This window comes from Mustela nivalis (assembly GCF_964662115.1).
Source record: "Mustela nivalis genome assembly, chromosome: 11".
In the NCBI taxonomy this organism is placed as follows: domain Eukaryota; kingdom Metazoa; phylum Chordata; class Mammalia; order Carnivora; family Mustelidae; genus Mustela; species Mustela nivalis.
This window is the reverse complement of record NC_139030.1, coordinates 41,599,071-41,626,555: the sequence shown is the minus strand read 5'-3', so window position 1 is coordinate 41,626,555 and position 27,485 is coordinate 41,599,071. Positions and strand designations below refer to the sequence as shown.

Sequence of the window (27,485 nt, the reverse complement as noted above, 5' to 3'; positions counted from 1 at the left end):
CTGCCCCTAGCCTCCAGCTTCTCTCCCTAATATGATGTTTGCCCTTCCGGCTCTATGAAGATGGCGTTCTTGGTAGCGGGGTGCCGTCTGATTTCCACTCAGTTCTCAGACCTCTTTCTCTGACCTGCCCCGTGGCCCCTTCTCTAATGAGACTTCTCCCTTAAGCCCCATGAAGTTTTCCCCTTTTTCTTCAGCTTCTTTTTCCTGTTTCAGTGGATTCTCCTCTGGTTGCCTTGGCTGTGGAGATGATCAAGGTTGAATCTTCTGCCTTCAGCTTCCGTAACAGTGACTGTAGTCGATTGGGTGCTCCTTACGGACCAGATATTGAACTGACCACTTTACATCCCTGTTTTTATGTAAATCCTCACGGTAGTACACAGGCAGGATTGTGAACCCTATTTTTAAAGACGGGCAACCCAATACTTCAGTGAAATGACTAGCTCATGTTACATAGCAAATACTTGTCAGGCTGCCAGGCTAACCCAGGCCAGCTAGATTCTAAGGACTGTGTTCTGCACTTTGGAGATGACAGGCGTGGTCATAGTTTCAACTGAGAAGATCCCTGTTTTGCTGATACAGTGGTGATGGTGATGGTGATGGCGGGGAGGATGGGGACAGCAGAGGCTCACAGGTACCTGGCCCCATGCGACAGGAACTCTTGCGGGTGTTTTATATGCAGCGACTCATTCAGTCCTCTCAAGGCTATTTTATGGATGAGAGAACGTAGGTACAGGGAAATCCACTCACCTGACCGAGTTCACACAGCTAGCAACAGTGACACTAGGGTCCAAGCATGGGCGGTCTTACTCCAGAGCATAGGTTCCATATTCCTCTCAAAAAGGCCGACAGCTCTCTCCATCTCAGCTCCGCATCCAGCCTCGGCTCCGTTCCCACCGCCTCTCCTTACTGGTGGCCCTGTCTGTCTGTCCTCTCCGGTGTGCCCCCTCCTCGGCCTGTCTGAAGCCAGCCTCTGTCTCCTCCCTGAAATGGCCCCAGCTGCAGGGCTTCCCTGCTTTTGTCATTGCTGCAGTCCTAACCACCCCGAGACCTCGGAGGATCTTTGATCTCCCCACCGTGTTGTTCATCCGGCCACCACAGAGTTCTGTTATTTCTCCAGAAATACCCGCCCCTTCCCCAGGCCCTCATCTGCCCTTTCTCTCAAGTCTCTGCCTCCTGACTCAGACCCAGCCTCTGGTGGGTCGGCAGCTCCCGGCTGGCACTCCCCCACTCAGTCTCTTGCTCTGCTGCTCTGTCTCTCACAGGCTCATGGGAAATTGCTGCTCTTGACCATGTTTGCAGCTCTGGGCCAGCAGTTAGCAGGACTCAGCCACGAGACATAGGTGTATTATGCCTCCCTACTTTGCAGATGAGGAAGGCAAAATGCGTGCAGGTTAGGGAATGTGCCCAGGATTACACAGCTGCCCTGGGCGAGATGTTTGACTAACCCCAAAGGCAGCCTTTTGTCCACTACGGACTGCTCCCTCAAGACTGGTATTTCCTTAAATAGCTTTTATGCAAAATGCCTTCACGTGGTTCTCCTTGGGCTCTGCAGCTTGAGCCCAAACTACTTAGCCCGGCACTTAACATCCACCTTCCAGCTCTCAGGCCCCACCTACCCTTTCAACCTTGCTTTGCACTGGCCCCACAGAACTTATTTGCTGTTTCTTGAACATCCTTGCATATTCCCTTGTCTGAGCCTTGGCACCCCTCTGACCTTCTCCACTTTTGACTTTTGCTGAATCCTTTCCATCAGTCCTCCAGACCCAGAAAAGGTTTCCCTGTCTCCTTTACGTGTGTCTGATGACTTCAAACCATGCTACCTCTATTTTCCAAACTTCCACGACACTTTTCTTTGGTCTCTCCTGACCGTTTGATAGAGAGTTCCCACGATTGAAGTTTGTATTTCAGAAGCTCATCACGTAGCATCTTCTGGAACTCATAGCATATCTGATTTACAGTTTTAATACTCAGAGTGGTAAACCATTCATAGATCTGAACTTCTGTCAATCCAGATCTCCTCAAGTATGCAAGGGAATTGCTTGGCTCCCAAGGAGACAAAATGTTAAATTAGTATTCTTTATGCCACTATTGAAGATGCATACATAATTGTTTAACATATAGAATGTTTGCATATCTTTACCAGTATTTAAATTCCACGAGTCCTACTTGGTTGTGATAGTCCCTGTACTTAGAACTATGCTGGGTATACAGGGTCTTCCATCAGCCGTACCTAAATGAAATAATAAATGGTTAACTTTGGCTATACCTTAATTTATTTAACCATTCCACAGTTGGACAACTCGTTTCTTTTTGGAACAAGATAGGGCATGATGGGAAAATAAGTAAATTGCTAAAAAATAAGTAAATTGTTCACTGTTCTAAACTATCTCGGCAGTTTTATTCTTGGCATAGTTTTTCTTTTTTGCACCATTTCTAAAGCTAGATTTCATCTTAATTTGAAGAAATTCTAGAGGTTTTTTTTTTTAAAGATATTTTTCTTGCCTTTGGCAAATCTTTATAATCCTTATGCACATCTAGACACTTAGGTGGCAAAATCCTGCCAAGGATTTCATCTCTTCTGCACTTCAAGCAATAGGAGTGGTGGGAACAGGTGTGGCTTCCTTCAAGGGAAGGCCCTAGCAGCATGATCACACGTGGTATGACCCGTACGCACAGAACGTCCTCATCTACCATCACAGTTGCCACTCTAAGCCAGGAAGAAGAGAGGTATATGCTCCCATCACCGGGAAACGGGACATCAGTCCTTGTCTTCTGACTCTTAACTTTGGTTTGTTTGCCCTTGAATGAATTCATTTACAACGTTCTCTTTCCATTCTGTTAGGAAAAGGGTGGATATTATTGTGATGGTTTGAAGCCCCGTTTCCAGATTTCTGTGCTACTTGTGTACACCATTTGTGTATGTTAGTCACACTTATTAGGAAGCGTGAAGGTAATAGTCACTAGATAGAAGTCTCGATGCATGGGTAATGTGAAATAATGTCCCTATTAGCATGGGGCTTATGATACAGTTTTGTTCTTTAAAATGAAAATTAAGAGGTGTCCACAAGGATCAATGGGCTAAGTGGCTGGCTCTTGATTTCAGCTCAGGTCATGATCTCAGAGACCAAGTATGGAGCCTGCTTAAGATTCTCTCTCTCCCTTTCCCTCCGCCGCCCCCACCCCCGGCCTCAATCATGCACACACCTGCTGTCTCTCTCTAAAATAATAATAATAGGGCACCTGGGTGGCTCAGTTGGTTAAGCGACTGCCTTTGGTTCAGGTCATGATCCTGGAGTCCCGGGATCGAGTCCCACATCAGGCTCCCTGCTTGGCAGGAAGTCTGCTTCTCCCTCTGACCCTCCCTGTTCTCATGCTCTTTCTCTCTCATTCACTCTCTCAAATAAATAAATAAAATCGTTTTTAAAAAGAAATATTTAAAATAATAATAATGATAATAATAATAAATGCAAATTAAAAGGTAGGCCCTTTCTAACATATCTCCCTTCTTCTCTTCCCTCTAACCCTCCTTCCGGCACTTTCTTTCTTAAGATTTTATTTATTTAGTTGACAAAGAGAGACATAGCGAAAGAGAGAACACAAACAGGGGGAGTGGGAGAGGGAAGAGCAGGCTTCCTGCCTAGCAGGGAGCCTGATGTGGGGCTTGATCCCAGGACTCTGGGATCATGACCTGAGCCAAAGGCAGATGCTTAATGACTGAGCCACCTAGGCGCCCCTTTCTTTCTTTCTTTGCATGACTTTCTTCCCTCCTAACTTTCCTTTCATCCTCTGTATTTTCTACCCTTCTGAGCCACTTGACTTTGTTTTCTTAGGGAAGAGGATGGGGGCTCAGCGGGCACAAGGGCATGGCCTCCCCTGAAGGTGGAGGGGGTGGTGGCAGGTGCCGTGTTCATTAGTACAGTCCTCCCACCTCCACTGGGTTCCCTCTCTGAAGGAATGGCTACTGGCCGTCAACAGTTCTTGGAAGAACAGAAGTAGTGCTTGAACATCCCACCGGGACTCCATCCCTTGGGCGGGGTGGGTGGGGAGGACCTGGGTATGGCCTGGAAATTGCATCTACCCTATTCTCCACAGAGCATGCAGTGATTGGGAGTCCTGGAAAGATCCTTGTAGCCGTTACTCCTCCATTTTTATATCCAATGAAAAAGTCAAAAATCCCCCAAATGCAATTACCTATATTATTTGGCCCAGCTTATCTTTAGCCATATTTCAGGATTGGTTGATTGATTGATTTGAGAGAAAGAGCACGAGCAGGAGGAGGGGGAGAAAGAGAGGTAGAGAGAGAATCCAAAAGCAGACTCCCCGCTGAGCACGGAACCTGACACAGGGCTCAATCCCAGGTCCCTGAGGTCATGACCTGAGCCGAAACCAAGAGTCAGCCCCACTTAACCAACTGAGCCACCCATGAGCCCCTAGCCATATTTAACAGCAATATTTTGCTGCCTATACTGTATCTGTAAAAATTCAGATCCTTGAGAGTTAATGAGAAACAAATGATATAAATGAAATTTTTACCAACTGACCACATATTATAACCACCTTGTTTATATATAATAGATTTATAGGCGTGCCCTATTACGTCCCTTTATGAACAGTACACATGCAAAAGTAATCACATAACTACTGGCATGTTCTAAATATTTGATAATTGTTTAATAGAACTAACTCAATGTTCTTGACTATATTTAATTTTCATATACTAAGAGTTCATTTTTAAGAGTGGTATTTTATTATAAATAAAGCTAAAAATTAAAAATAAAATTAAAAGCTATTTCTTCATGAAACATTAATTTAAACAGAATGTGTTTCATGCCCGGGTGACTCTGACGCTGTTGGGCCAGGGAATCTGAGAACCTTTGGTTGTGTTTAGTATAACAGCCCTCATAAATTTTTTTTTAACATTTTTTTTATTAGAGAGAGAGAACATGAAGGGGAGGGGGAAGAGGGAGAGGGAGAAGCAGACTCCTCACTGAACAGGGAGCTGGATTTGGGGCTCCATCCCAGGACTCCGGCATCATGACCTGAACCGAAGGCAGACGTTTAACTGACTGAACCACCCAGGCGCCCCATCCCTCAAAGATTTTTTAAAAAATCATTCAGGGACGCCTGGGTGGCTCAGTTGGTTGGACGACTGCCTTCGGCTCAGGTCATGATCCTGGAGTCCCAGGATCGAGTCCCGCATCCGGCTCCCAGCTCCATGGGGAGTCTGCTTCTCTCTCTGACCTTCTCCTCGTTCATGCTCTCTCTCACTGTCTCTCTCTCAAGTAAATAAATAAAATCTTAAAAAAATCATTCATTGCAACATAGTTAGTGATAGAAATCATAGATGAAGTTGTCTGCTTGACTTTGCATTCCATCTTATTTTTCTGAACTTGACTTTGACTCCATCCAAATTCTAGGCATCAACCTTGTAAACTATTGTAGGAGTAGGTAAACTGGCTCCTAAGAATAAAACCATAAAACTGCTGAAGTTCCCTTGAGTGTGGTTTCTATGCGACAAGGGCCCCCTGAATAGGAAAGTGAGAACACACAAGGTCACTGAGATTGTAATAGCTAGCTCTCAGTTTGTAGGTAGGCTTTCAATTCATTTAATAATCAGGGGGGAAGGGGGGCAGAAAACTCTAAAAACAGGAATTCAGCTACAATCTTCAGACCACCCTTATAATGTGTTATGGGTCCATTTCTCCTGGAATAACTTAAACTGAAACAGTTTCCCCCGTTTGGGAGATTTTGTAGTTAATTTTAATTTTGGCTATTGTTTGAAAAAGGTGGGCTTTCTTTGTAGATATGAAATACAGTTTTTCCATAAAATAGATGTTTATTTTGTATTAAAAATACCACTGTTTTTGTTTTATATCATTTGTATACATGTGGTGATATTCATGCTGGACTGTAAAATTCAGGAATTAAAATGTGACCCTGTAATTCTAAAAAAATCACCGTCATCATCATCATCAATGCTTTTAAGTTTCTAAACCAGAGAAGGGTCTGTTTTGTTTCATTTGCCAGCACCATCATTATATAAGCATGGATCTGCCTAATCATACTTGCCATAATTTGTGTTGTCTTTTGTTACCGTCACTGCCCATCCCTGCCCAGTTCTAACATATTCTTATTTCTGATTTTTCTTAGACCTTGCACACTGCCAGTCAAACCTCGTGGAACTTAGCAAGCTCCTACAAAATTTGGAAATACTTCAGAGAACTCAATCAGCACCTAACTTTACTGACATGCAGGTAAACATCACCGAGAGGACTTTAAAACATTAATGCGGGATTTTTACTGGATTGTTTTATGAATATATTCAGGTAACATTTAAAGGGAAAGAACTATAGCACAGATTTTTTTATATTCTGGAGTTAGTCTTAATATTTTTGAATTCTTGGTGTTGTTGTGTTAAGGTGTCTATTTTGAAATATTTCACATTTAAGTACAAACTAATAGAAATAAATATCTGAATTATTCTTCCATGTGTGTATTGCATTAGAATTGATAGGTCTGAAGACATAACAAATATATAAAGAGAGAGATTTTGAAGGTATAACTTAGATACTCTCAGAATTACTGCCATCCTTTTTTTTAAAAGATTTGTTTGAGAGAGAGAGAGGGAGAGCACACATGTGCTAGTTGGGGAGAGGGGCAGAGGTAGAAGGAGAGAAGAGAGAGAGAGAATCCCAAACAGACTCCCTGCTGAGGATAGAGCCTGTCTCCGGGTCTGGATCTCACAACTCTGCCATCATGACCTGAGCTGAAATTGAAAGTCAGCCACTCAACCCACTGAGCCAGCTAGGAGCCCCGCTGCCATCTTTTTATGTAGGGGAAAAAAATGCTAAAAATCTCTTATCCTGTTTTCCTTTTGTAGAGCAGACAATATATATTTTATGATTAAGTTCTTATTTCTACTTTTAATGCCCACTGTACATCACATAGGACTTTTTCTCCTGGCTGGTTTGCTTTAGGGGGCTAACAACTATTCTTTACTAACTGGCTGGGCTCTTTGTCTGTATCTGTATCATGTGTGTTAACCAACTAATACTTTGACGCTTTTAACTATTTGTGTAATGTAGGCTAACTGTGTAGATATTTCAAAGAAAGACAAGCGGGTCACAAGACGATGGAGAACAAAAAGTGTCAGCAAAGATACAAAAATACAACTACAGGTACAGACTTTATGTTTCCTTCATTCATATTTTTGTATGCCTTTAAGATATTAGTCTTTATATATCAGTTTGTGGAGGTTAAGAAGTCTAAAGCGGCTGACCTGCTTTAAAGCCAGTGTTTTACAGACTGAGTTGTAAAATGCTAAAGTTATTTGAAAGGATACATAGTGGGATTTTCATTCTCACCACCTTTGAACTGTTAAAATAGAATTTAACCAAAAATTAGCTTAAAAATCAGGCTAAAAATCCAGTGTGTTGTAATGAGCACTCATTTATATGTACTGGCACTCAAAAGAGCCTTTTATGATTAGCTTTGTCCAAAATTTTATGTATCAGTAAAAAGGCATGAGGGCTGCAAAAGATTCAAAGTCAGCAAACTCAGGTTCTTGGCTAATCAACTGTGATTTCCTGGCAGTATAATCCTGTGCATTTCTGTTAAATTTTCTAGGCTTCCATTTGCTCCTGGGTAACGTGATAGAGTTAATTTAATGATCTCTGAATTCCCTTTCAACTCTAAAATTATATGATTCTTCAAAAATAGATATAATTTGGCCATCAACAATCACTTTTAAAAATCTGAATTATGAAAGTCTTAATGACTCATGACAAATTTACTTGAAATTCATTTTAAATAAGTTATTTTTTGAAATGAGCAGTTTGAAATTTTTATAGTAGTTTGAAATTTTACATTAGTACATTGCAATGATATGAAATATGGTAAGTACCTGAAACCTCTTATGTCATAAATCATATTACTTTCAGATCTTTAAATAAGAATGTTTACTATTCTGATCCTAGCTATCTGTTATTAAAAAAAAAAATTCTTGCCCTGCACAATCAAAATCAGACTCAGGATTTTGCTTTTCTTTTTATTACACTATAAATCAATTTACATTCTAATACAAAGGAAAAGGAACTCTTTTCCAGAATTCTGCAATAATTTCTGAATACGTAATAATTCTTTAATTCTGATTGTATTGATGTTCTTTGTGTTGTAATTCTGAATGTGTAAATAACAAACTCTTTGTTGCTTTGCTTTGCTTGCTAACATAATATATTTGAAATAAATTCCATAAGCACTAAAGATTCATGTTTTTCTGGTTAGAATGTCTATATTCTGTGAACACAATTTATAGCATTTCTTCAATAGGTATGTTTTTGTGTGTTCTCTTCAGAACACTGATACCATAGAGACAACTGTGCCAAATGACTTCCCCAGAAATTTACGCAGAAGTGCTTTTGGCAGTTTCATTTTTGGGGGGCATGTGATTGTCTAGCTTTTTGGGGATTTTTAAAATACGATAACTATGGTTATCATAGCTAAGGAAAAAAATAATTATAAAAATAATTGAAGGAGGCCAGCGTTCTAAGAACATACACATTTGTGGACAGATATTCATTCAGCCTCGTTTTTATAAGGTATGCCACTGAATGGATTGCTGTTCACAGCTGTTGTCTCAAACAGGCTGGCAGGTCATCGGGAACGTGAGCGCTGTGCCCCTGGCTGGCCTGCGGGGATTACAAGGTCCACCGTGGCCCTCATATCACTCCGTTGTTTCCAGAGGGAAAAGATGGCAGCTAGAATAGCCCTTCTAGTCACAGGCTGTGCTTTTCCATATGAGGAATGTTTAGGGAGACTTTTTTTGAGTCATCAGAAAAGATTGTTCAAAAAGTAGGGAAATACTTTTCGTTCATACTTCTGCCAAATATTTGGGTAGTTTTTTTTTTTTTTTAATTTTTATTTATGCTCTTTTGCTTGGTTTTTGTTTTGCCAAAGCGTAACAAGATGGCCCTTGTGATTCTAGTTCAGTTCTTTTGGAGGGAAATCGAAATCACCTCTTCCCCACACTCAAAGAAAACTTTAAATTTTTGAAAGTGATCCCAACTCCAAGTGGCGATCCGTAGACTTGGGGGCAGCAGTGAACTATTTATTACTCCCTGCCTCCACTTGGACGGGTGAAACAAAAGGTATTGTAGGGTGAATTCTGTAGACTTTGATACAATCCCTGCACCTTTTCTGCTCACCCAAACCAACAGGCTGTCACAGAGCCCTTAGAGTGCTCATTCTTTCTTAGTGGGAAGTTACTTGGAAGTTTCTTCAACATGCACACTTGGCTGGAGATCTGTACAATGAGCCAGGGTTGCCTATGACCCATATAAATGTCTTTATTTGTCATTATTGTCCTTATACGAGGGCATCACATTTATTTTTACTTAGTGGATTAAACATACCTACTATGTTCTCCCCCCCCCCCAATACACGGGTTTTTCCCTCCTCGACCCTAGGAGTCCCATCTGATGGTGCCAAGTGTTTGTTTTGAGCCCAGAGTCATCTCACTGCCTGGGCCACTTTCTCTCTGTCATTGTTGCGGCCAACTTGAGAGGCTTTGCAGTGAGCGGCCTGTGGCTCATCCCCTCTGCTGCTGGTAACTTGGAGTTACACCAGCATTTGTGGAGGAGCCTAGACTGTCCTGTGGTGGTCCTGGCGGTTATTGTTGTGACTGCTGTCCTTAATGATACTGTTAAAGTGAACTTGGCATCCAGCATTCTGCCGTAGTTTTTATTTTGAAATAACTTTAAAATGGATCATTTAAAAAATTGACCCCAGGAGAGTAGAAATGAAGAACGTGTTGTACTATATGTTTAATTGCTCATTCTTAATGCAGGTTAGTGTGTTATTGATTTGAAGGTTACATTTTAGATCTGCGTGTAACTTATTGAAGGCATTGGTCCTAGAAAGCTCTCTGGAGATTACCTTTTAGAAAAAGACTTTCTCCCAAATTTCAAATTTCTGCTTCTAATAAAAATCTCATTATCATCATTACATAGTAACTGTTTGACTGTGTTTCCAATGAGGTAGGGGAGGGCAAGAGGGAATGATTGTTAAAGGGTGGCTATGAATGAGAGAGCTGCTAGGTTTCCTGCAAGACGAATAGCACAGATTAATACTAGATCCCTAGTTGTTGGAAAGAATGGGCAATAGCAGGAACCATAGTCAGATATCATTCATGCATAGCTGTCCTAGATCTCACAGATGCTCAAATCATACTGAAGGGGAAAAATAAGTTCTTTCTCCTTTTACTTACTACATTAAGCATGAAGGGATTTTGTACAGAAAAATTTTTGTGGAAAACACATTATATATGTATGTGTGTCTACAGTAAACATTTACATAATGCATGCAGAAGACAGGAACGTGGAAGAGAAATGTGAATGTTGTGGGGAAACTTTGAAGAGAATTAGAGTTCTAAGAATTTAAAATATTTTTCCATTGTTCCAAAAAGACTAAAGCAGTTGTGCTGCTTTTGCTTAATCTGCACTATTAGGTGACCCTACGTATGTCTCAGTTCATTGGAATTGAACTTACCATTCACAACCATGAAGAGGGAGGGTCTGTCAAAGGGCCAGATGGAAACTTGAGTAGTTAGAAGGAAATGTCATTATCCCATGATCCTGTCTACCAAAAAAGAGGCAAAAAAGAAAGCTCTCAGCTTCTCTGCTGGTTTCTGCATAGGTGCACATCATTGTATGAAATCTCTGCTTTCTGGTTTCCCTAGTTGATTTCTGCAGGCATTGTCCCAACACACTAAGCATAGTGAATGCTCTTTCCCCTGTGCTATGCAGACTGGCTTCCTCCTTGGAAAATTCTCCAACCTGAAAGTCCCAACACCATTCCTAATGTTGAATCCCGGAGAGCTTTCTAGTCGGGGAATAAATGTTATGTTGAAGATTCCCGGTACCCTTCCCCCTGGACTTTTCCTCCCAGCAAGAAAAAAAAAAAATTCTGCCTGGCTAACGGGAGACTGCCATTACAGCTTGTTTGTTTTAGCCTCTGCGCCACATTATTTAATTGTTTTTTTCCTGAATTTACTTTTATCTTTGCTCCCATTGATTGAATGCCTTTGATTACCTATAACACGAAGGAAACAATATACATATTAATTTAACTTAAGATCATAAGCTGTTATATATCAATCCCTGACTTCCCATTTCCTTTTGGGGTGGGGTCATATTCAGCAGCTAGACATCAGTGTCTGGAGTTCTGGACCGAGGACAGTGAGCTTTTCTCCCAGTGTGAGTGGGAGAAACTTTTCAATGCCGCAATTTAGGGAAAAGTCAACTCCACTTAAAAACTCTCCCTTTCCCTTGTCTGATTATCTTTCACCCTCCCACATCCCGTCCCCCCCCTCCCCCACCCCTCCCTCTCTCCTCCCTCCTCTTCTCTCATTCACTGTCAGGAAGGGCCATCTGCGAAGGGCCAGTTCAGCACCACTCGGCGCCGGCAGAGGCTAGCAGCAGCAGTGGCTACAACAGTGAGTGGATTTCAATCTCAAGTGGACATTGAATAAGAATGAGCAACTTGGTCCGAGTGGCGCCTCCCCTGTTCCCGTGGTGCTGTCTGTGTGCGGCGGTCTCGACCGTAGCTCCCTCCCGTGCTGGCGTAGCTTTCGCATGTTGTCTGGCTGTCTCTGCATGGCAGGTGTCACACACGCGTATTCGTGTTTGCGGTGGAAAATGACCCCTTAGCCCCGTTCTTCACTGACCGTGTAAGAGATACTGTAAATGCCAGGTGGCAGAGCTGAGTATGGCTCCCTGTGGTGTGGAAGTTCCTAAAGTAATGCATAAATATATATAGTTTTTTTTGTCATACTGATATTGGAACCTCTGCTTACTGATTTGTTTTTCTAAGAAAAGTCATGTTACTACAGACAAAAATTGTGCTTTTTTTTTTGTAGCATTATGACTATTTGAAAAGGATGTGAGAATAAAGAAAAGAGAGGGTAAGAAAAGGTGAATTTTGATGTCATCTCTAAATGACTACCCAAATTACATCTAGCAAGGAAAAATTTTCTGGAAAGAATATTGAATGGAAGGTCAGAAAATATGTAATGTGGGAAGGAGAAAACCACCAAATTAAATGGTGTTTATTATACATCTAAGGTTTATTAGGAGGGTAGAACAAGTGTTGAAACAGACAAGGCAAATAACCACAATTTTAAATTGAGTAGAAGCTGTTTAGAATGGTGAACAGTGTATGCACAATGGGCAAGAGAATGTGCAAATACAAGAACCCTTTGCTGAATAAAAGCAAATCGTAGTATTTGCTTAATCATGATATCCCCCTGTTAACTTTTTAAAATGCAGAATACTAAGTTCATAGCAATTACGGATGTTAGTTTTTTTGGCTATTAGACAGTATTTTCTGAATTAACGAGCGTTTTGCTCTCTTGCTTATGGTGGAATATACTTGAAGACGAGAATTGCTGAAAAATACGAAGAGGTTTTGCTTGCATTGTGAGAGAATGGCTACTCATGAGAGGATTATTGCTTTTCTACTTTTGGTTAAAAACTGACCCTTGCTTGGTATCTCACTGCTTAGCTGGATTTTGTGAGAGAGAGAATGGCCTTTGATTATGAAATGAACCAGAGGCTTGGAGTTTATTATGGAATGGATTCTTAAGCTCACAGTTTTGTGAACACTTGAACAAATTCATGAAATTGATATCATGATTAGTGTTTACCTTATGCATGTATGTGTAACATGTGACACTGACATGGGAACAGATTATGCCAATAGAGACATGTAAAATTAGTTAAGTAGTTCTTAATCTTTCATTTATAATATTAAGAAATCCAGATCATTATCAGAGAACAGTATCACAGTATGGAAAGGAAAGATCAGTCATTTTGTGAATGTTTCTTTAAATAATGTACTTCTAAGAAGGCATGCAAGGAAGCAACTGTGTTTCTACTGTTTTCATTTTTTAATTGTAGATACATATAGTGAATATAATAAAAATGGGATTAAAACTATTTGAACAGAATGGGTATATATATACACATATATATATGTGTGTGTGTGTATATACATATATTTATTTATTTTTAAATGGGAAGTGGAAAAGAAAAAGCTTTTAAAAGAGGCGAGTATTAATGCCCATCTTCCAGTGACCACAGAGATTAAGAATAACTTCCAGTAATTCCAAGCATCTCATGAGAAAAGTTGGCAACATTTAATAATGTATTCAGAAATAACTAGAGGGAAGAGTTACTCTAAACCCTGTAGGATTTGTAGCTTTAATTCCATAGCAAAGCATGAAACCATGTAGCAGGACCTTGAACTTGCAGCACCGGCCCCCTCACCCCTTCATTCACACCTCAAGTGATTGGACGCTGGTAACTCAGCCTCCCTATTTCTCTTGGTGCAGTGTTCCTCTTAATTCCTACCCTCCTCCTTCCCGACACTAAGTTATCCCATGCATTTTGTGCCCATCCAATACAGCTCGGTGCCTTTTACCTAGAATATTGCAAATGACTCCTAGTTGCTTATTTTCCCCCAGTGAGGAGGAGACCCACTCAAATATCTGGGGCAGCTGAGATTGCTCCCAAAGAAAAGTGCACCCAAAGCGGATGTTTCAGAGATTGATTCTGTGGATTCTTAGCACTAGAACCCCAAATGGCTCACACTCAACACCAGCCAGACCCAACAGAATAGGGGGTTGGGAAAAGACACACTGGCCCCTCTCCCACAGAAGAACATTGAGGGTCCCAATGCAATTAGTTCTCTACACAAGGATCCCTGTACACATCACACAGAGAAATTGCAGCAGGAGACTTTTCACACTGGCTCCGTACGTCGTATATGCTCAGTATCTCTCTTAGCTCTGCTTTTGTGTGTTCCCTTTCTCATTCATGTCTACCATTGAATAAATTTGGGTGCCTCTGTTCCACTGTTGATCCATGTTTCTCTTTTAACTTCTCTGTAGACAGGTGTTAAAAGTACCTCCTATCATCCCCATTCCGAGCTGCAGTTATTAGTATCAGAATCTTCCAAGATCAGGCTTCCTCCCTGGCACAGGATTTCAGGGAAGCCTTGGACTTTGTTCCTAAGCGGGGTGTAAAGGCTGCATCCAACATGGAGGAATCTCGAGTGCTAACAGTGAGAACTGTGGACAGCTCCCACTCTAGCCATCACGGACAGAAGACCTAGCTATGACTTACATTTTTTAATCCCATTGTACCCAAATTGATGAACAAAAAACTGAGTAAATAACTCTAATTGAATGAAGCATTCAATTAAATTAACACATCTCAATTTGTATTCTCAATTTCATTTCATGAATTCTTCAACTTAAATGACCCATTCCATATACTTCTCTTAACAAAAATGGTAACAATATAAACATTTTCAGTCAGAAGTATATAAAAACTGGGTTCAATTGCCCAGGGAGCTGTCTGATTGCAGTTTGAGTGGAGCATTCCAAGTCCCTTTCCCTGCGGGTTATATACAAGATCAGTTTTACTGTTTTAATTGCTAATTTGTACTTCATTATGTTCAAAAAATAAATGTGTAACATGTGTTTTTCCTCCTTGTGTCTGATTCCAACTTTTCATAGGCCATTATCTCAAGGACGAGTCTGGGTCCTTACTGGCATGTCTGGGCCTCTACTGCATCATGGTCTCCCCCAGCCTCCATGCCTCCTCTCCTATTTCGTGCCAGGCTTTGGAGTGTTGAGGGCACTAAATGCAGGCAAAATCCTTTTCCGTGAACCTCAACACATTACATTCCCCATTACCAGACACCCACCATTTCTTTTTATGCTCTTCTAGTTCTTTGTGTTTAAAAACCGTATCAAATCCTTAAATCTGCACACTTCCTGATCTGCCCATTTCCTCAAGTCACAGTTTCTCCCCATGACTTTCTAGTCTTCACCAACCTTCCCATGGATCCTCTGTGTCCCTTCCAAAAGGCTAAGGGCTCACTGCTGTGACTAGATTTAGCATCACCAGAGTTAAGATCAGAAATTCCCTTTGTCTATCCTCAAGTATTCTTCCAGAATATATCTGGATCCTATATAGGGACCTCCAGAAGACCTCAGTCATTATTATCACAGAGTTCCCTGGACAGGATTCTACCAAGGACTTCGTTTTCTCAAATGGTTTCTCTGCCACTTGTGTGTCTCTTCTCTAGAGTAGCCCAAAATTCTGATCCTGATGAGATAAACAAGTTGTTGACATGTCCCCATTTCAGAGTAACCAAGGTCCCTGCAGAGGACCTGATAGACCCACTTGATGACTCCAGGTACCAGATGCTTTGGATAACCTAGTAGCATGCTTAGCATAACTGAATTTAGGGAGAAAGCTTCATGCTCACTGTTCCCCAGTAAGCCTTGGATATCTTTTGAGATAACAACTCCTTACCACCGCTATGGCCAAGCTATATCCAAAGGGCGCCCCTCCAGTCCCAGCTGCCTTACCCAGGTCCGTAAACTGCAGTTCAGCCTGGATTTGTTGGTTCTCTCCAACTCCTCCATCTACCCTGTGTGTCCTCAGTACATAAGTACAAGCCCCTTTTCCAGTTCTTTCTCTCCCTCCCTCCCTCTCCCCACTCCTCACCCCTCCCCCACTCGCTCTCTCTTCTTCTGTCAGGAAGTTTCAAGCTCTATCAAAATAGGAAAAAAAGAAAAAAGGAAGTGGTTCTGATACACATCTACATCAGATAGGCATATCTCCTGCTAGCTAGGTGTGAATTACCCCTTAATGTATATAAAATTCAGCTTGTGCAGGAGTCTTAAGAGTGATTCTTGAAGATAATTGAAGGAACATCTGTACAGTAAGAACTAGGGGAGGTTACTGGTAATCGGATTTACAATAGGAATTGGTGTTCTCATTTTTTGGGAATGTTTGGCCGATGGCATTTATAATGGTCAGGGGTAACTTCTAGAAGGAGAGGGAATGGTGCTTTACCCCCACCCATCACAAGCCTAGCCCAGATTCAGGGCAGGCAAGAAAGTATCTGCAGCCATTTGGGAAAATCTATAGTAATATGACTTTTTTTACTTACTGCTTTTCAATACCGGCCCTTTCATAAGCCATGTTCGTATGTGTGCCAGTGTTGTATGTAACAACAAAGGTAAATGACAGTAATTTATATCATATATATTTCATTTGCAAATATATTTTAATAAATCAATTTCAGATTTAATTGAGTCTCTTTAAACCATGATTATATTTACTGTTAAACCTGTTTATGTTTTATCCCATGGTCACAGAGCAAGTAAATCTTTCTTGTATTTTTTACCTGTTTGGTGAGTTCCTACTCTGTGAGCATAAAAAGTCCTCTGACACTAGTACCCAGACTTTATAAGAGTTCCAACTACTGTTTCCTGCCGGTGATTTTTTAGCTCCAACTGTGGGTTCAGAGCAAAGCTTATCTGGGGATTCTGTCTTTCTTGCCTGACGTTCTGTAGTCCTCTCTCCCATAGCAGGCAAAAGCTGGCGGAGTCTACAGCAGTCCTAAATCTGCTTTCCGAACTGAGACTCCTTCCCACCCCAACCACCTGCCAACTAAATGGGCACTAAGTGTCTCTGGGTGTGTCATTACAAAGGAACCTAGTATTTTGGAGAAGGGACGCCATCTTTCCTGTGTGCCAGACTGTGGACCGATGTACCGTTGTTCTTTCCTAATTTGTGCTGTCCCCTTTCAGGTCCCTTTCAGTGCTACCATGTCACCAGTCCGCTTGCACTCCTCCAACCCCAACCTTTGTGCAGACATCGAATTTCAGACTCCCCCTAGCCACCTCACTGACCCTCTGGAAAGTTCTACAGATTATACAAAGCTTCAAGAAGAATTTTGTCTAATTGCACAGAAAGGTAACGACAAATACCAGGTGCCCTTTACAGACGCTCTCTTCTTTGGTGAGAGGTTTATCATTTACCCTTCCATCCTTGTCCAGGTGGTCGTGGTAGAAAGACTAAGTGTCTATACTGATCGTAGTCCTAGATACAAAATGCAGTGAGGTGTGATGCCTGCCTCTTGGTTCACAGTTTTGAGTGGAGAAACAAAGTCTCATAAGGGGGGAGAGAGAAGGAAAGACACAAAGGGTTATCCTAGGCAGGCCAGCAGACGCTGTGACTCAGCATTTCTTTTTCAGTGTCTCTTAGTTCTCATTTAATACAGACTGTGGGTTATCCTTAGCAAGGAGTTCAGTGGCAAGTGTTCTCTTCCTTTATTAAATAACACTCCTTGATCATAGCTCAGGCTCAGTCCTGTGTCGTGTGATGTGGCCTGGGCTCGGTGCTGTTTGGCTGGAGGCTGGGCTGGGCTGAAAGATCCAAGGTGGCTTCACCCAGGTTCCTGGCATGTTGGGGGATGGCTGCAGGGGTGCACACAGCTGTGTCCCTCTCCATGACAGCTCAGAGCTCCAAGGGAGTGGATAAGCTGCCAGTTTTGTTCACTTGGCACAGTGTCACTTCCTCTGCCCTCTATTGGCCAGAGCTTCATGGGCCAGTTCAGATTTGAGGGGAGAGGTAATTGAGCCACGGCGGGGGGGGGGGGGGGGGGGTGTCCCTTTTTCCATATTAAATTTCCAGTAAGGCGTGTTGTGTAAGTTCAGGTGTTATCAGCCACAGAGAGCAGGGTATAATAAATAAGAGGCAGGTAGTAGCTTGTAGGTGGACTGAGCAGTCCTGTCTGTGTTTACCAAGAGCCTGGGTTCCAAATTACCACCCCGCCCCGCTTTTGCTATAGCATTTCAATTTCAGTTGCTGAAATTCATGTTTTGATTCAAGATAGTACCTTCCCAGGCATTTCCCTTTGAAAATGCATAATCTCGAAGAAAGATACACATTTTGTAATTTTCAGTCATTAACATCTGATTGTGAAATAGTCACATTTATTTACCCTGAGGCTGTTGGTAAGAGATGATAAGATATTCTTGAAAATGTGTTGTAAATGGAACATCTCATGTGCCCCCATAATGCTCAAGAGCCTGGTGAGTCAGGAAAAAGACAGGGCATACACTGAGAACATCTCTAGGAATGTTGAAATCAACAAAATTTCATTCTCTCAAACCATCATCAAAGATGTTCTAGCAGATATTTCTTTAATTCTGTAATCATAAACAATTAAGCTAAATCATCTTCCACCTACCATTTTTTCCTCTAAAGATTTCTCAGTGGAGATTCTGTAAGGCCAACTCTCTTTCACCTGCAATTTTACTCCTGATACATTTTTTTTTAATCTTTTTTTTTTTTTTTAAGATTTTGTTTATTTATTTGACAGACAGAGATCACAAGTAAGGAGAACCAGGCAGAGAGAGGAGGAAGGGAAGCAGGCTCCCTGCTGAGCAGAGAGCCTGATTCGCAGCTGATCCCAGGACTCTGGGATCATGACCTGAGCCGAAGGCAGAGGCTTTAACCCACTGAGCCACTGAGGCTCCTGATATATTTTTATCATATTTCTTAGCCAGATACTAATTATGTCATTAGACTAGAGCAGTATTATTTTCTTTATATAACAGCATAGGATTACGGCCAGGAATGTTTACTTCTAACGGCAGGGGGACAAGGGGGCGGTGTTAGAAGCAGGCAGAATGAGACAACAAATGTGTGAATGAAGTATGTATAGAACAGCCTCTCAAGGGAGATGAATAAATTAGAAAGTGGCCCCAGGAAAGCTTTGTGTATTCGATGACAATCCTGAGGTTTTCAGGAAATCCATGTTTCAACAGGATTTTAAAGCCTCTGTTGAAACAATGTATTTTCTTTCCAACTGTGCTTAAAAAAAAAAAAAAAGGGCTTTTCTATGACTATGAGCAAACTTTTTAGAAAGAATTACGATTTTAAAATGTCTGAGAGTCTGCTTTTAGAACGGCCAGTGGGGTTAATGTATGCCAGCTTTCAAGTTAGTACCTTTAAATCAATGATGACTAGAATGTGGCACATAAATCAATAGATTGTGTGTCCCTTGTGATCCCACCATTTTTCCCCTCTTCGTTCAGGCCAGTGTTTTGGCTAAAATTTTCCACTTCTTTTAAAAATAACTGTTCTCAACTATGGAAATCCCTAGTTTAGCAGACTTTGCATATTATAGAAACTGCTATTATAAAGATAGGAATTGGAAATCCAACCTTCTTGCATTTCAGACTTTAAGACTACCTCTGATTCTACCAATGTATGTTATTGGGTACACAGAAATGGGCAGGGAGTGTTGTTTTTACTGTGGTTTTATTTTGTTTTTTATAGCTTTCTCGAGATATGATAAACATATAACATTTAACAAGATTAAGATATACCTGTTGATTTGATACGCTTAAATATGACAAAATGATTACCACCATAGCATCAGCTAACACCTCCATCGTGTCATGTAATTGCCATTTCTTTTTTGTGGTGAAGACATTTAAGATCTATTCTCTTAACTTTGAAGTATATAATACAGTATTACTAATTATTGTCATCAAACTGTACATTAGATGTCCAGAACTTATTCGTCTTAAACCTGGAAGTTTTACTCTTTGAAGGCAGTGCTTACATCAAGATGTTCCTGGCTGAGAAAGCAATTCAGTTGCTATTCTCAAGACCAAATCATTTCCTACCTCAAAGAGAACTAGTCAGGACTTCTAAATCAGCTTCCTGTTTTATTTTGGCAAAATTTATAAAATGCTCTTTTTGGGTACCTGCTTTGGGGAAATAATATCTGGATAGTTCTAAATGATTTGCATGAGAATTCACTATACACAGAACTGTTCAAATATTCTTATCAACCATGACAGAAGAAAACCTGTTGCCTTTTCCTTCTAGGAATTATAGATTAATTTTCTAAATCTTGATATTTAAGATATCAATTGATATCAATATTTCTTAGCCTTCTAAATCATTTCAGGTATGAAATACCTCAATTTTCACTCTGAGTAATTACTGTTACCATATGCATTTTGTGTATAGGTATTTTGGAAGATTCCGTTGTTAGGCTGACTTCTACCTAGACTGTAATATATTCCTTCCAGATAATGTCTACCCATGAGTTAAAATGCTGAAAAATTTGTAATTTTATATATTCTTCCTGGATCCATTTGATCTTTGTTTCTCATTTTTTTCCCCACCCAGTGCATTCTCTTTTGAAGTCTGCATTTAATAGCATAGCTATAGAGAAGGAGAAGCTTAAGCAGATGGTTTCTGAGCAGGATCACAATAAAGGCCACAGCACGCAGATGGCACGGCTCCGACAGTCACTGTCTCAGGTAAAAGAGAATGTTTGTTTCACTCTCAGGGCGCATACCTAATCCTGGAAGGTAAAATATTGGGGCGGAGGTGGTCCGTCTTGCATGGCATGTTCAACTGAAACGACCCCCCTCAAGACATTACAATGTTGGGATTAAATTTTTAAATTCTTTAATAATTAATTAATTTAATTAAGGTTGAAGTTAACTGTTTCTTGCAAAATAGATCAAGGTAAGAGTAAAAATCAACAAAACTTGCTTGTAAACATATAATTGTGGTTTTTTGACCAACTGAATACTTTTGATGCTTTTCAGTCGTCATTTATAAGACCGCCCCTTTTAAAAGACAAATCAAGCATTTATACATGATTTACACTTCTAAAATATGTTCCAGAATATATTTAACCTAGTGTTAAATACAACAGAATTTACTAGATCTTCCACACTTAATATTTTTAACTTATACCACATCTGTTGAGAATTATTGCTTACTCTTACCTACTTTTTCTTTCCTGCTTTATACTTTTAGAATTTTCTTCCTATCTAAGTTATGTTCCCTGCAGCAAGACCCATATATTTCAGGATATATTGTACATCATAAAATATATTATTCAATATATATTCATTATATATTATTCAACATATATTGATCTTTGTAATACTTATCAAATACCTATGTATATCAAAGTTGAAATTTCTGATAAAAATCCTTTAAAACTGCGCTTAATGCTTTTTTACCCCAAGCACTTCCTCTGAAGTATTTCCTTCCTTTAGTCTATAAATGCCCTTTTAAAAAGTCTTTTGAGAATTCAATGTTGTTATGTGATTTTGTGTGAGAACTCAGTGTTTATATAAAATATTGTTCACTTCCTGGTGCCTTGGATCAGAGTGAAGGAGCGAGCAAATCCTGGGTAAGTGGTTTTCCATGTGGATCGGCTCCTGCTTGAGTAGTCTCCCTCAGTCCCTAAAAATAGACAAACCGTCTCACCGTGTTTTATGTACCTGAACTGTCAGCTTACCCTCAGTGTTAAGTTTCACGCTATTGAGTATTGTTACCTGGGCCACTCTTGCTGTGTTCACCATAAAACACTGTCAGTTGAGGTGCATATCCTGCTTCTGGGGCACAACCAGGGGACTCGGGAGCATGAGCACTCAAAGTAGCACCTGTCGTGCCCATCTGCAGAGGGCTTTTTTTATAAGTACATTTTAATGGTTTGCCTTGGGCTCCTCATGTCATATACTCAGTCTGTGGTAATTGATCTTCAGAATCCTTATTCTGAAAGTATCATGAATCAGAAAGATCAAAATAATGGTTGGGTAAACACGTAGATGTCATCCTGGAAACATGCAAAATATACTCTTACCCTCCTAAGTGTTGCAGTGTTTCCTTCAGGTGTAGTAAATGATAGAGGCTTAGTGGCATACGCTTGTACTAAGAAAAATAAGAAAAGGTGTTTGTTTCTTTTGTATTTCCTTTGCACAAACTTTTTTTTTTAAGTTTGTATTTTTATCATCCGGTGCTCATCATAAAGTCCTTAATGCCCATCACCTCTTTCCTCCATTCCCCTCTGGTGACCATCGTTTTGTACTCTATAGTTAAGTCTGTTTCTTGGTTTGTCTCTTTCTCTTTTTCCTTCTGCTTGTTTTGTTTTTTATTTTTTTATTCATTTTTTAAAAGATTTTATTTATTTATTTGTGAGAGAGTGAGAGAGAGAGTACGAGCAGGGGGAGTGGCAGGAAGAGGAAGAAGCAGGCTCCCGGCTGAGCAAGGAGCGCGATGCGGGGCTCGATCCCAGGACCCTGGAATCGTGACCTGAGCCAAAGGAAGCTGCTTAACCGACTGAGCCCCCCAGGCATCCCTGTTTTGTTTTTAAAATTCCATATATGAGTGAAATTATATGCTATTTGTCTTTCTCTGATTGACTGATTTTGCTAAGCATTATACTCTAGCTCCATCCACGTTGTTGCAAATGGCAAGATTTCATTACTTTTTATGGCTGAGTAATATTCTGTTGTGCGTATGTATGTATATGTATACCACATCTTCTTTATTCATCAAATAATGGACACTTGGGCTGCTTCCATATCTTGGCATTTGTAAATAATGCTGCAGTAAACATAGGGGTGCATGTATCCCTTTGAATTAATGTTTCTTTGGGGGGGGGGGCAGTAAATACCCAGTAGTGAGATTGCTGAATCATATGGTATTTCTATTTTTAACTTTTGAGGAAGCCCCATACTGTTTTCCGTAGTAGCTATACCAGTTTGCATTCCCACCAACAGTGCAAGAGGATTCCTTTTCCTCCCTGTCCTCACCAACACCTATTGTTTCTTGCGTTTTTTATTTTAGCCATTCTGACAGGTAGAAGGTGATAGTTCATTGTGGTTTTGATTTGCATTTACCTGATGATAAGTGATGATAAGCATCTTTTCACGTGTTTGTCAGCCAGCTGTATGTTTTCTTTGGAGAAATGTATGTTCATGTCTTCTGCCCATTTTTAATTTGATTGTTGGTTTGGGGGGTGTTGAGTTGTATCAGTTCTTTATATATTTTGGATACTAAGCCTTTATCAGATATGTCATTTGCAATTATCTTCTCCTATTCCATGGATTGCCTTTTAGTTTTGTTACGGTTTTAAAATTGTATTTGTTTCTTGCTTGCTTGCTTTTATTTGTTTGTTTGCTAAGACAGAGAAGAAGTAGAGATCTGGTTTGTGCCACCAGATTAAAAATGATGGTAAAGAAGAATTTTTAAAAGTGATTCATTTGTTCATTCATTTATTCATTGCATTTTATTCAACTGACTGTATATTAGGTGTAGTACAACATTTGAAACACCAAGACAAAAGTAACCCTGACCGTGTCCCCAGGAAGCTTATGATCTGATTAGTGAGATGAGCAGTATTTACGAAGGAAACAGTTAGACGGACCATGCTCTGGTCCATTCAGAGAAGCATGTGGGTGATGCAGATTTCTGGGGTTCTGGAGGTTCAGAAGAATGGGAGTTTCCTGACCTCAGAGCAGAGCCACAGATCAGAAGGAACTGAGCTTTGAATGGGGCCTGAGTAGACAGCAGCAGTTTCCAAGGAAGGACCTGATGCTAACATAATAAAAATAAAATAAAGCAAAGTTATCTCAGCTTTATATTTTAGAGATTAAGTATTTCCCTGTCATGTCAAAACGTAATTTATTTACCTCTAAACTTAGAGCTTCAATAGATTTTTGTTCAGTTGTTATGAGTTTTTCTTGTTGTTTTGTGGTGGGGTTTTTTTGGCTGTCATGTGTATTTTTTTTAAACCAGAAACTTCAATTTTACCCTCAAAAAATGTAAAAATAACTTGGTACTCTAAAGACAGTCTGTTGTATCCTATTCACTAGAGAATTCAGTGCTTCCTATTGTGTGTCATCCCAGCATTACGGCCATGTTCACGTTCTTGTGTCTGTCCATATGCTCTAACACAGAGCATATAAAATACGTGAAATTAGCATTCTTTACTACCTGCTCAGAATAATTGTTACCTGCCTTGGGCATGCAATAATTTACAAGACTGCAGTATAATGAATTCCTCTTCTAAAGTGATATTTCTTCCCCGATCTGTGTGTATACAAAGACATACATAATTCTGTTATTTTATCTCCATGAAACTTTAGAGGCAACTTCTACATCTGAGAGGTAGCATAGATGTTAGATTCGAACCTGTAAGACAGGGCATTGTGTATGCTCTTGATCCCTTTATAAATTATTTTATCTCACAGCTACAATTTCACATCCTCGTTAATGTAGTATCCTGAACTGCACGATCAAATAGTATCTGATAAGACTAAGGTAGCTTCAGTACCCCAGGTTACTATAATAATAAAAGACTTGACTTGACTTGAGTCTGTCTTTAATACATTACCCTCTGACACTGTTACTAGTTTGGTCTCTGGCCCCAGAATCTATGCATAGCTTAAGCTAAATGTAGTGGGTTTGGGGTTCATATAAATGTGAGCAGCAGAATGTGTCCCTTGACTTCTGGTAGAATTACCATATTTCATTAAATCAACATGCCATCGATAGTTAGATGTACCATCATTATGTGGCTTAGTGAAAAAGAAAGCAGACTGCACTCAGTGAAATTGATGGTGCTTCAGAGATGTTGAATGGAGGAGGAGATGTTCATTTAGAATCAATGAAATACAGTATATGGAAATGTAAGTAAAAAAATCAGCTTAAGGCACATAGTACCATAATTAAAATCCCAATCCTTTACCATCCTTCCTGTCTACAACATTTCACATACACAAAATAAATATTCTGGGGTATTTATCGGGATAAAACTTCCAAGAGTATTCCTGATTTTGAATTCCCTGAAACATGGCAAAATTGGTTCTGATGAAGATATTCTTCACGGAATTATTTACATCGCTTTCTAGCTATCCAGTAAGTTGAAATTGATGTCATTTTGGACATAATTTGGCCATATGTCTTAAAGCCTTAAGAAGATCTTATCTTTGACCCTTTAGCCCATGACTGATATTTCTAGTGTGAGGAAGTAATGCTGAATGTAGAAATCCACTATGCATACAAACATTCATGGCAGCATTATTTATTCTAGGAAAAATCAGTAATAGCATGAAGTGTCCAATTATAGAAGATAATCACTTGCTATGCAAAAATGCAAAGTCATATTTGTGCAAAGTTTGCAACATAAAATAAATGTTTATACACAAAGAATAAGTGGCAGACACAGATGTCCAGTATGCACCCATTAAATGATGTGGGAAATGTATAGGAAAAGGCTAGAGAAAAATATACCAAGATACCAACAATTGGTTGATACGATAGTAAGTTATGAATTTTTTAAATATTTTTTACTTTTTGCATTTTGCATATATACTGTAGTAGTATGTACTTATTTTAAAATTTAAAAAAAGAAGGTGATTTTTAAGTGATTCCCAGGATTTGGTTCTTGATCACTCTAGCTTTCACAGCTGCCGTAGTGATTTCCTTGATCCTTTTGAATCAGTTTTGCTTTTCTCCAAAGGTCTTAAGTCTCTGATAATTCTCTCTTGCCATATGTCTCCTATCCTTCCCCAGCCCTCAGGCTTCCACGTTTCCTTCCCAGAACACACAGTTCCGTTCAAGTAAAATGTATCTGTCCAAGTCTCACCCAATCCAAGGTTATCTTCACCCACCATCTGCCAGGGTGGATAGTGGTAGTTAATAGCCAAGATGGTGGGGATTTGGACAATTTATTCTGACTCAGGATCTCAAGATGGTAACTTCTTTTATAGATTGAGAAGGTGTGGTTTGTCTCTTGGATATATTAAACTTGAATGTGTCTGAAGGACATGAGCTATGGAGAAATTGAGCACACTTTGTGGAGAGTTTTGTGCTGAGTCCAAGCTCACTAGCTCAAACAAGTAATGAGAATAAGCCTAGAATCTGCCTGGTGACGAATTCAAGCACAAGAATTCCTGTGGCGCTCCCTCCCTGTTAGGTCTTTGGTCCCATCTGCTGCTCATAGAGCAATGTCATTACTGACACATCTTCTTAGCTTTTCTTGCTCCTTGGCTGGTGTGAGTAGCTGATGACGCCCCTCCTTTTTCCTTGCTTCTCCACTGTTCATGATCCTTGGGTACGTTCTGAATGTCATTTCTGCCATCATCCGGGCTCTTCTGTATTAACTATTGCTAATAGTGTCCTTCCACAGAACCTACCTATATTCCTCCATGTTCCCAAGATTTCCATTATATCATTACAAAGAAAATAGTTGTGTTTCAGGGAGGGGAAATAATAAATGTGGTCCTGCTCACTGCCTGAGAGCATGATACCACAAAGCTCGTGGCACTTGGCTGTCACGAACGTCAGAAACAGTCTGTATGATCAAGGCAAAAGGAGGAGCTACCCAGGGAAAATGTGCAGAAATGGACCGTTGCACGCTCGGTTGTCTGCCTGCTTCCGCCTTCCGCCGCTGGGGCTGCCAGACTTGGAAGAGTACTTATATACATGCTTTTGGGGGCTATCGAACGACAACCTTCTTCTACCACTGCATATGTATTATTAATAAAATTTTCCTTTTGAACTTTTAGTTCATCTCCTATCGCTAGTATGGCTAGAGGTTATGGTGTGTGCCACACACGCCCGTAGACACAATTGCATTTCGTGACAATTGGTTGAGATAAGAGCTGAAATGGGAATTTCACTGAAGTTATCTGGAGCAAACAGTACTATAAGTTTCTTTACAAAACGCAAGGCTGTGTTAAAAACGCCTACTCTGAGGAAAACTGTTATTTCTCCTCGCCACTGAGTTTTTGTGGCGTTGTTTTGTTAACTCTGTTTCAGTGCCCACATACAGCGCAGGCACTTTGGAGAAGCCCTCGGTTGAAGTTATCTGAAACTCTCAGATCAAGACTGTGAATCTGCAGTTAAAGCCCTCTAAGGACCCACCCAAGAGGCCTCCCGCCTTAAAGATAGTAAAATGTGAAATATATCTGATTCCAGATATTTCAATAGACAAGGCAACTTTCAGCATACTTATGGGCAAAGAAATGGTGAAAAAACAAATACACATAGGTATAGTGGCCACAAAGGAGGGGGATAATGTGGTTTGTTTTTTTGTTCGTTTGTTTTTTCACCTACCAAGTGTTTGAGATTTTGCTCTGGGAAAGATGATCCTGAGCACTTTTGCAGAATGGAAAGATATTAGGATTCTTCCTTTAAAGTACATGCCTTGTTTACTATAAGGGTAATCACTGCTTATCTAAATAAGCTTATCTAAATAACATCTCTGTTTTCCCAAGGAGCTAGGCACGTATATCCTTCAGTCCATAAACATAGCAACTATAAGATCTCTCTCCCCTTTTCATCCCTCAATACCTGACAACCTACCGGATCAGGTGTGTTACATTTTACACATATTTTAGAAGCTGGTTATAAAGAATTTTAAACAAATGCCAAAAGCTGTGAGTGAACAATTTTCTCCTTAAAAAGCAGAAACCATGTTGGAGGGAGAGAGGAGAGGCCGTTCTGTGCCCCAAGGACTATGTACTCCTCAATGCCAGTGGAGAGTTTAGCCACTTTGTAGTTTATCCTGACTGTTTCAATAGATACGAGTTAGAATTATTATGTTACATTTGTATATGTGTATTGGATTACTACATCCATACACTGCATCTTAAGAACAGCAGGATGTCTGCTCCCTGGGGGAGATGCCTTTGTCAGCCCTGACATTTTTCTTCCACCCAGTAAGGCATCCACCTCCATCTTCTTTCTCACTGCTGATTTTAATGCAAAGGAAAGGAATTGTCCAGCTTCTTA

At 40.3% G+C, this 27,485-nt stretch overlaps 1 protein-coding gene across 18 annotated transcripts in view; it reads left to right on the top strand.

Moving 5' to 3' along the window:
• The window catches only part of OSBPL6 (oxysterol binding protein like 6), a 207,412-nt gene that overhangs the window by 154,142 nt on the left and 25,785 nt on the right, over positions 1-27,485 (top strand). For 5 of the 18 annotated variants that reach the window (XM_082689387.1, XM_082689383.1, XM_082689385.1 and 2 more), the window contains 3 exons: positions 6,151-6,254; positions 16,667-16,832; positions 20,070-20,203. In XM_082689387.1, coding sequence (XP_082545513.1) covers positions 6,151-6,254; positions 16,667-16,832; positions 20,070-20,203 — 404 coding nt within the window. Of the gene's footprint in view, positions 1-6,150; positions 6,255-7,085; positions 7,179-11,416; positions 11,492-16,666; positions 16,833-20,069; positions 20,204-21,069; positions 21,094-27,485 lie in introns of all 18 variants that reach the window. The other 13 variants (XM_082689394.1, XM_082689386.1, XM_082689393.1 and 10 more) reach the window with 7 other exon arrangements.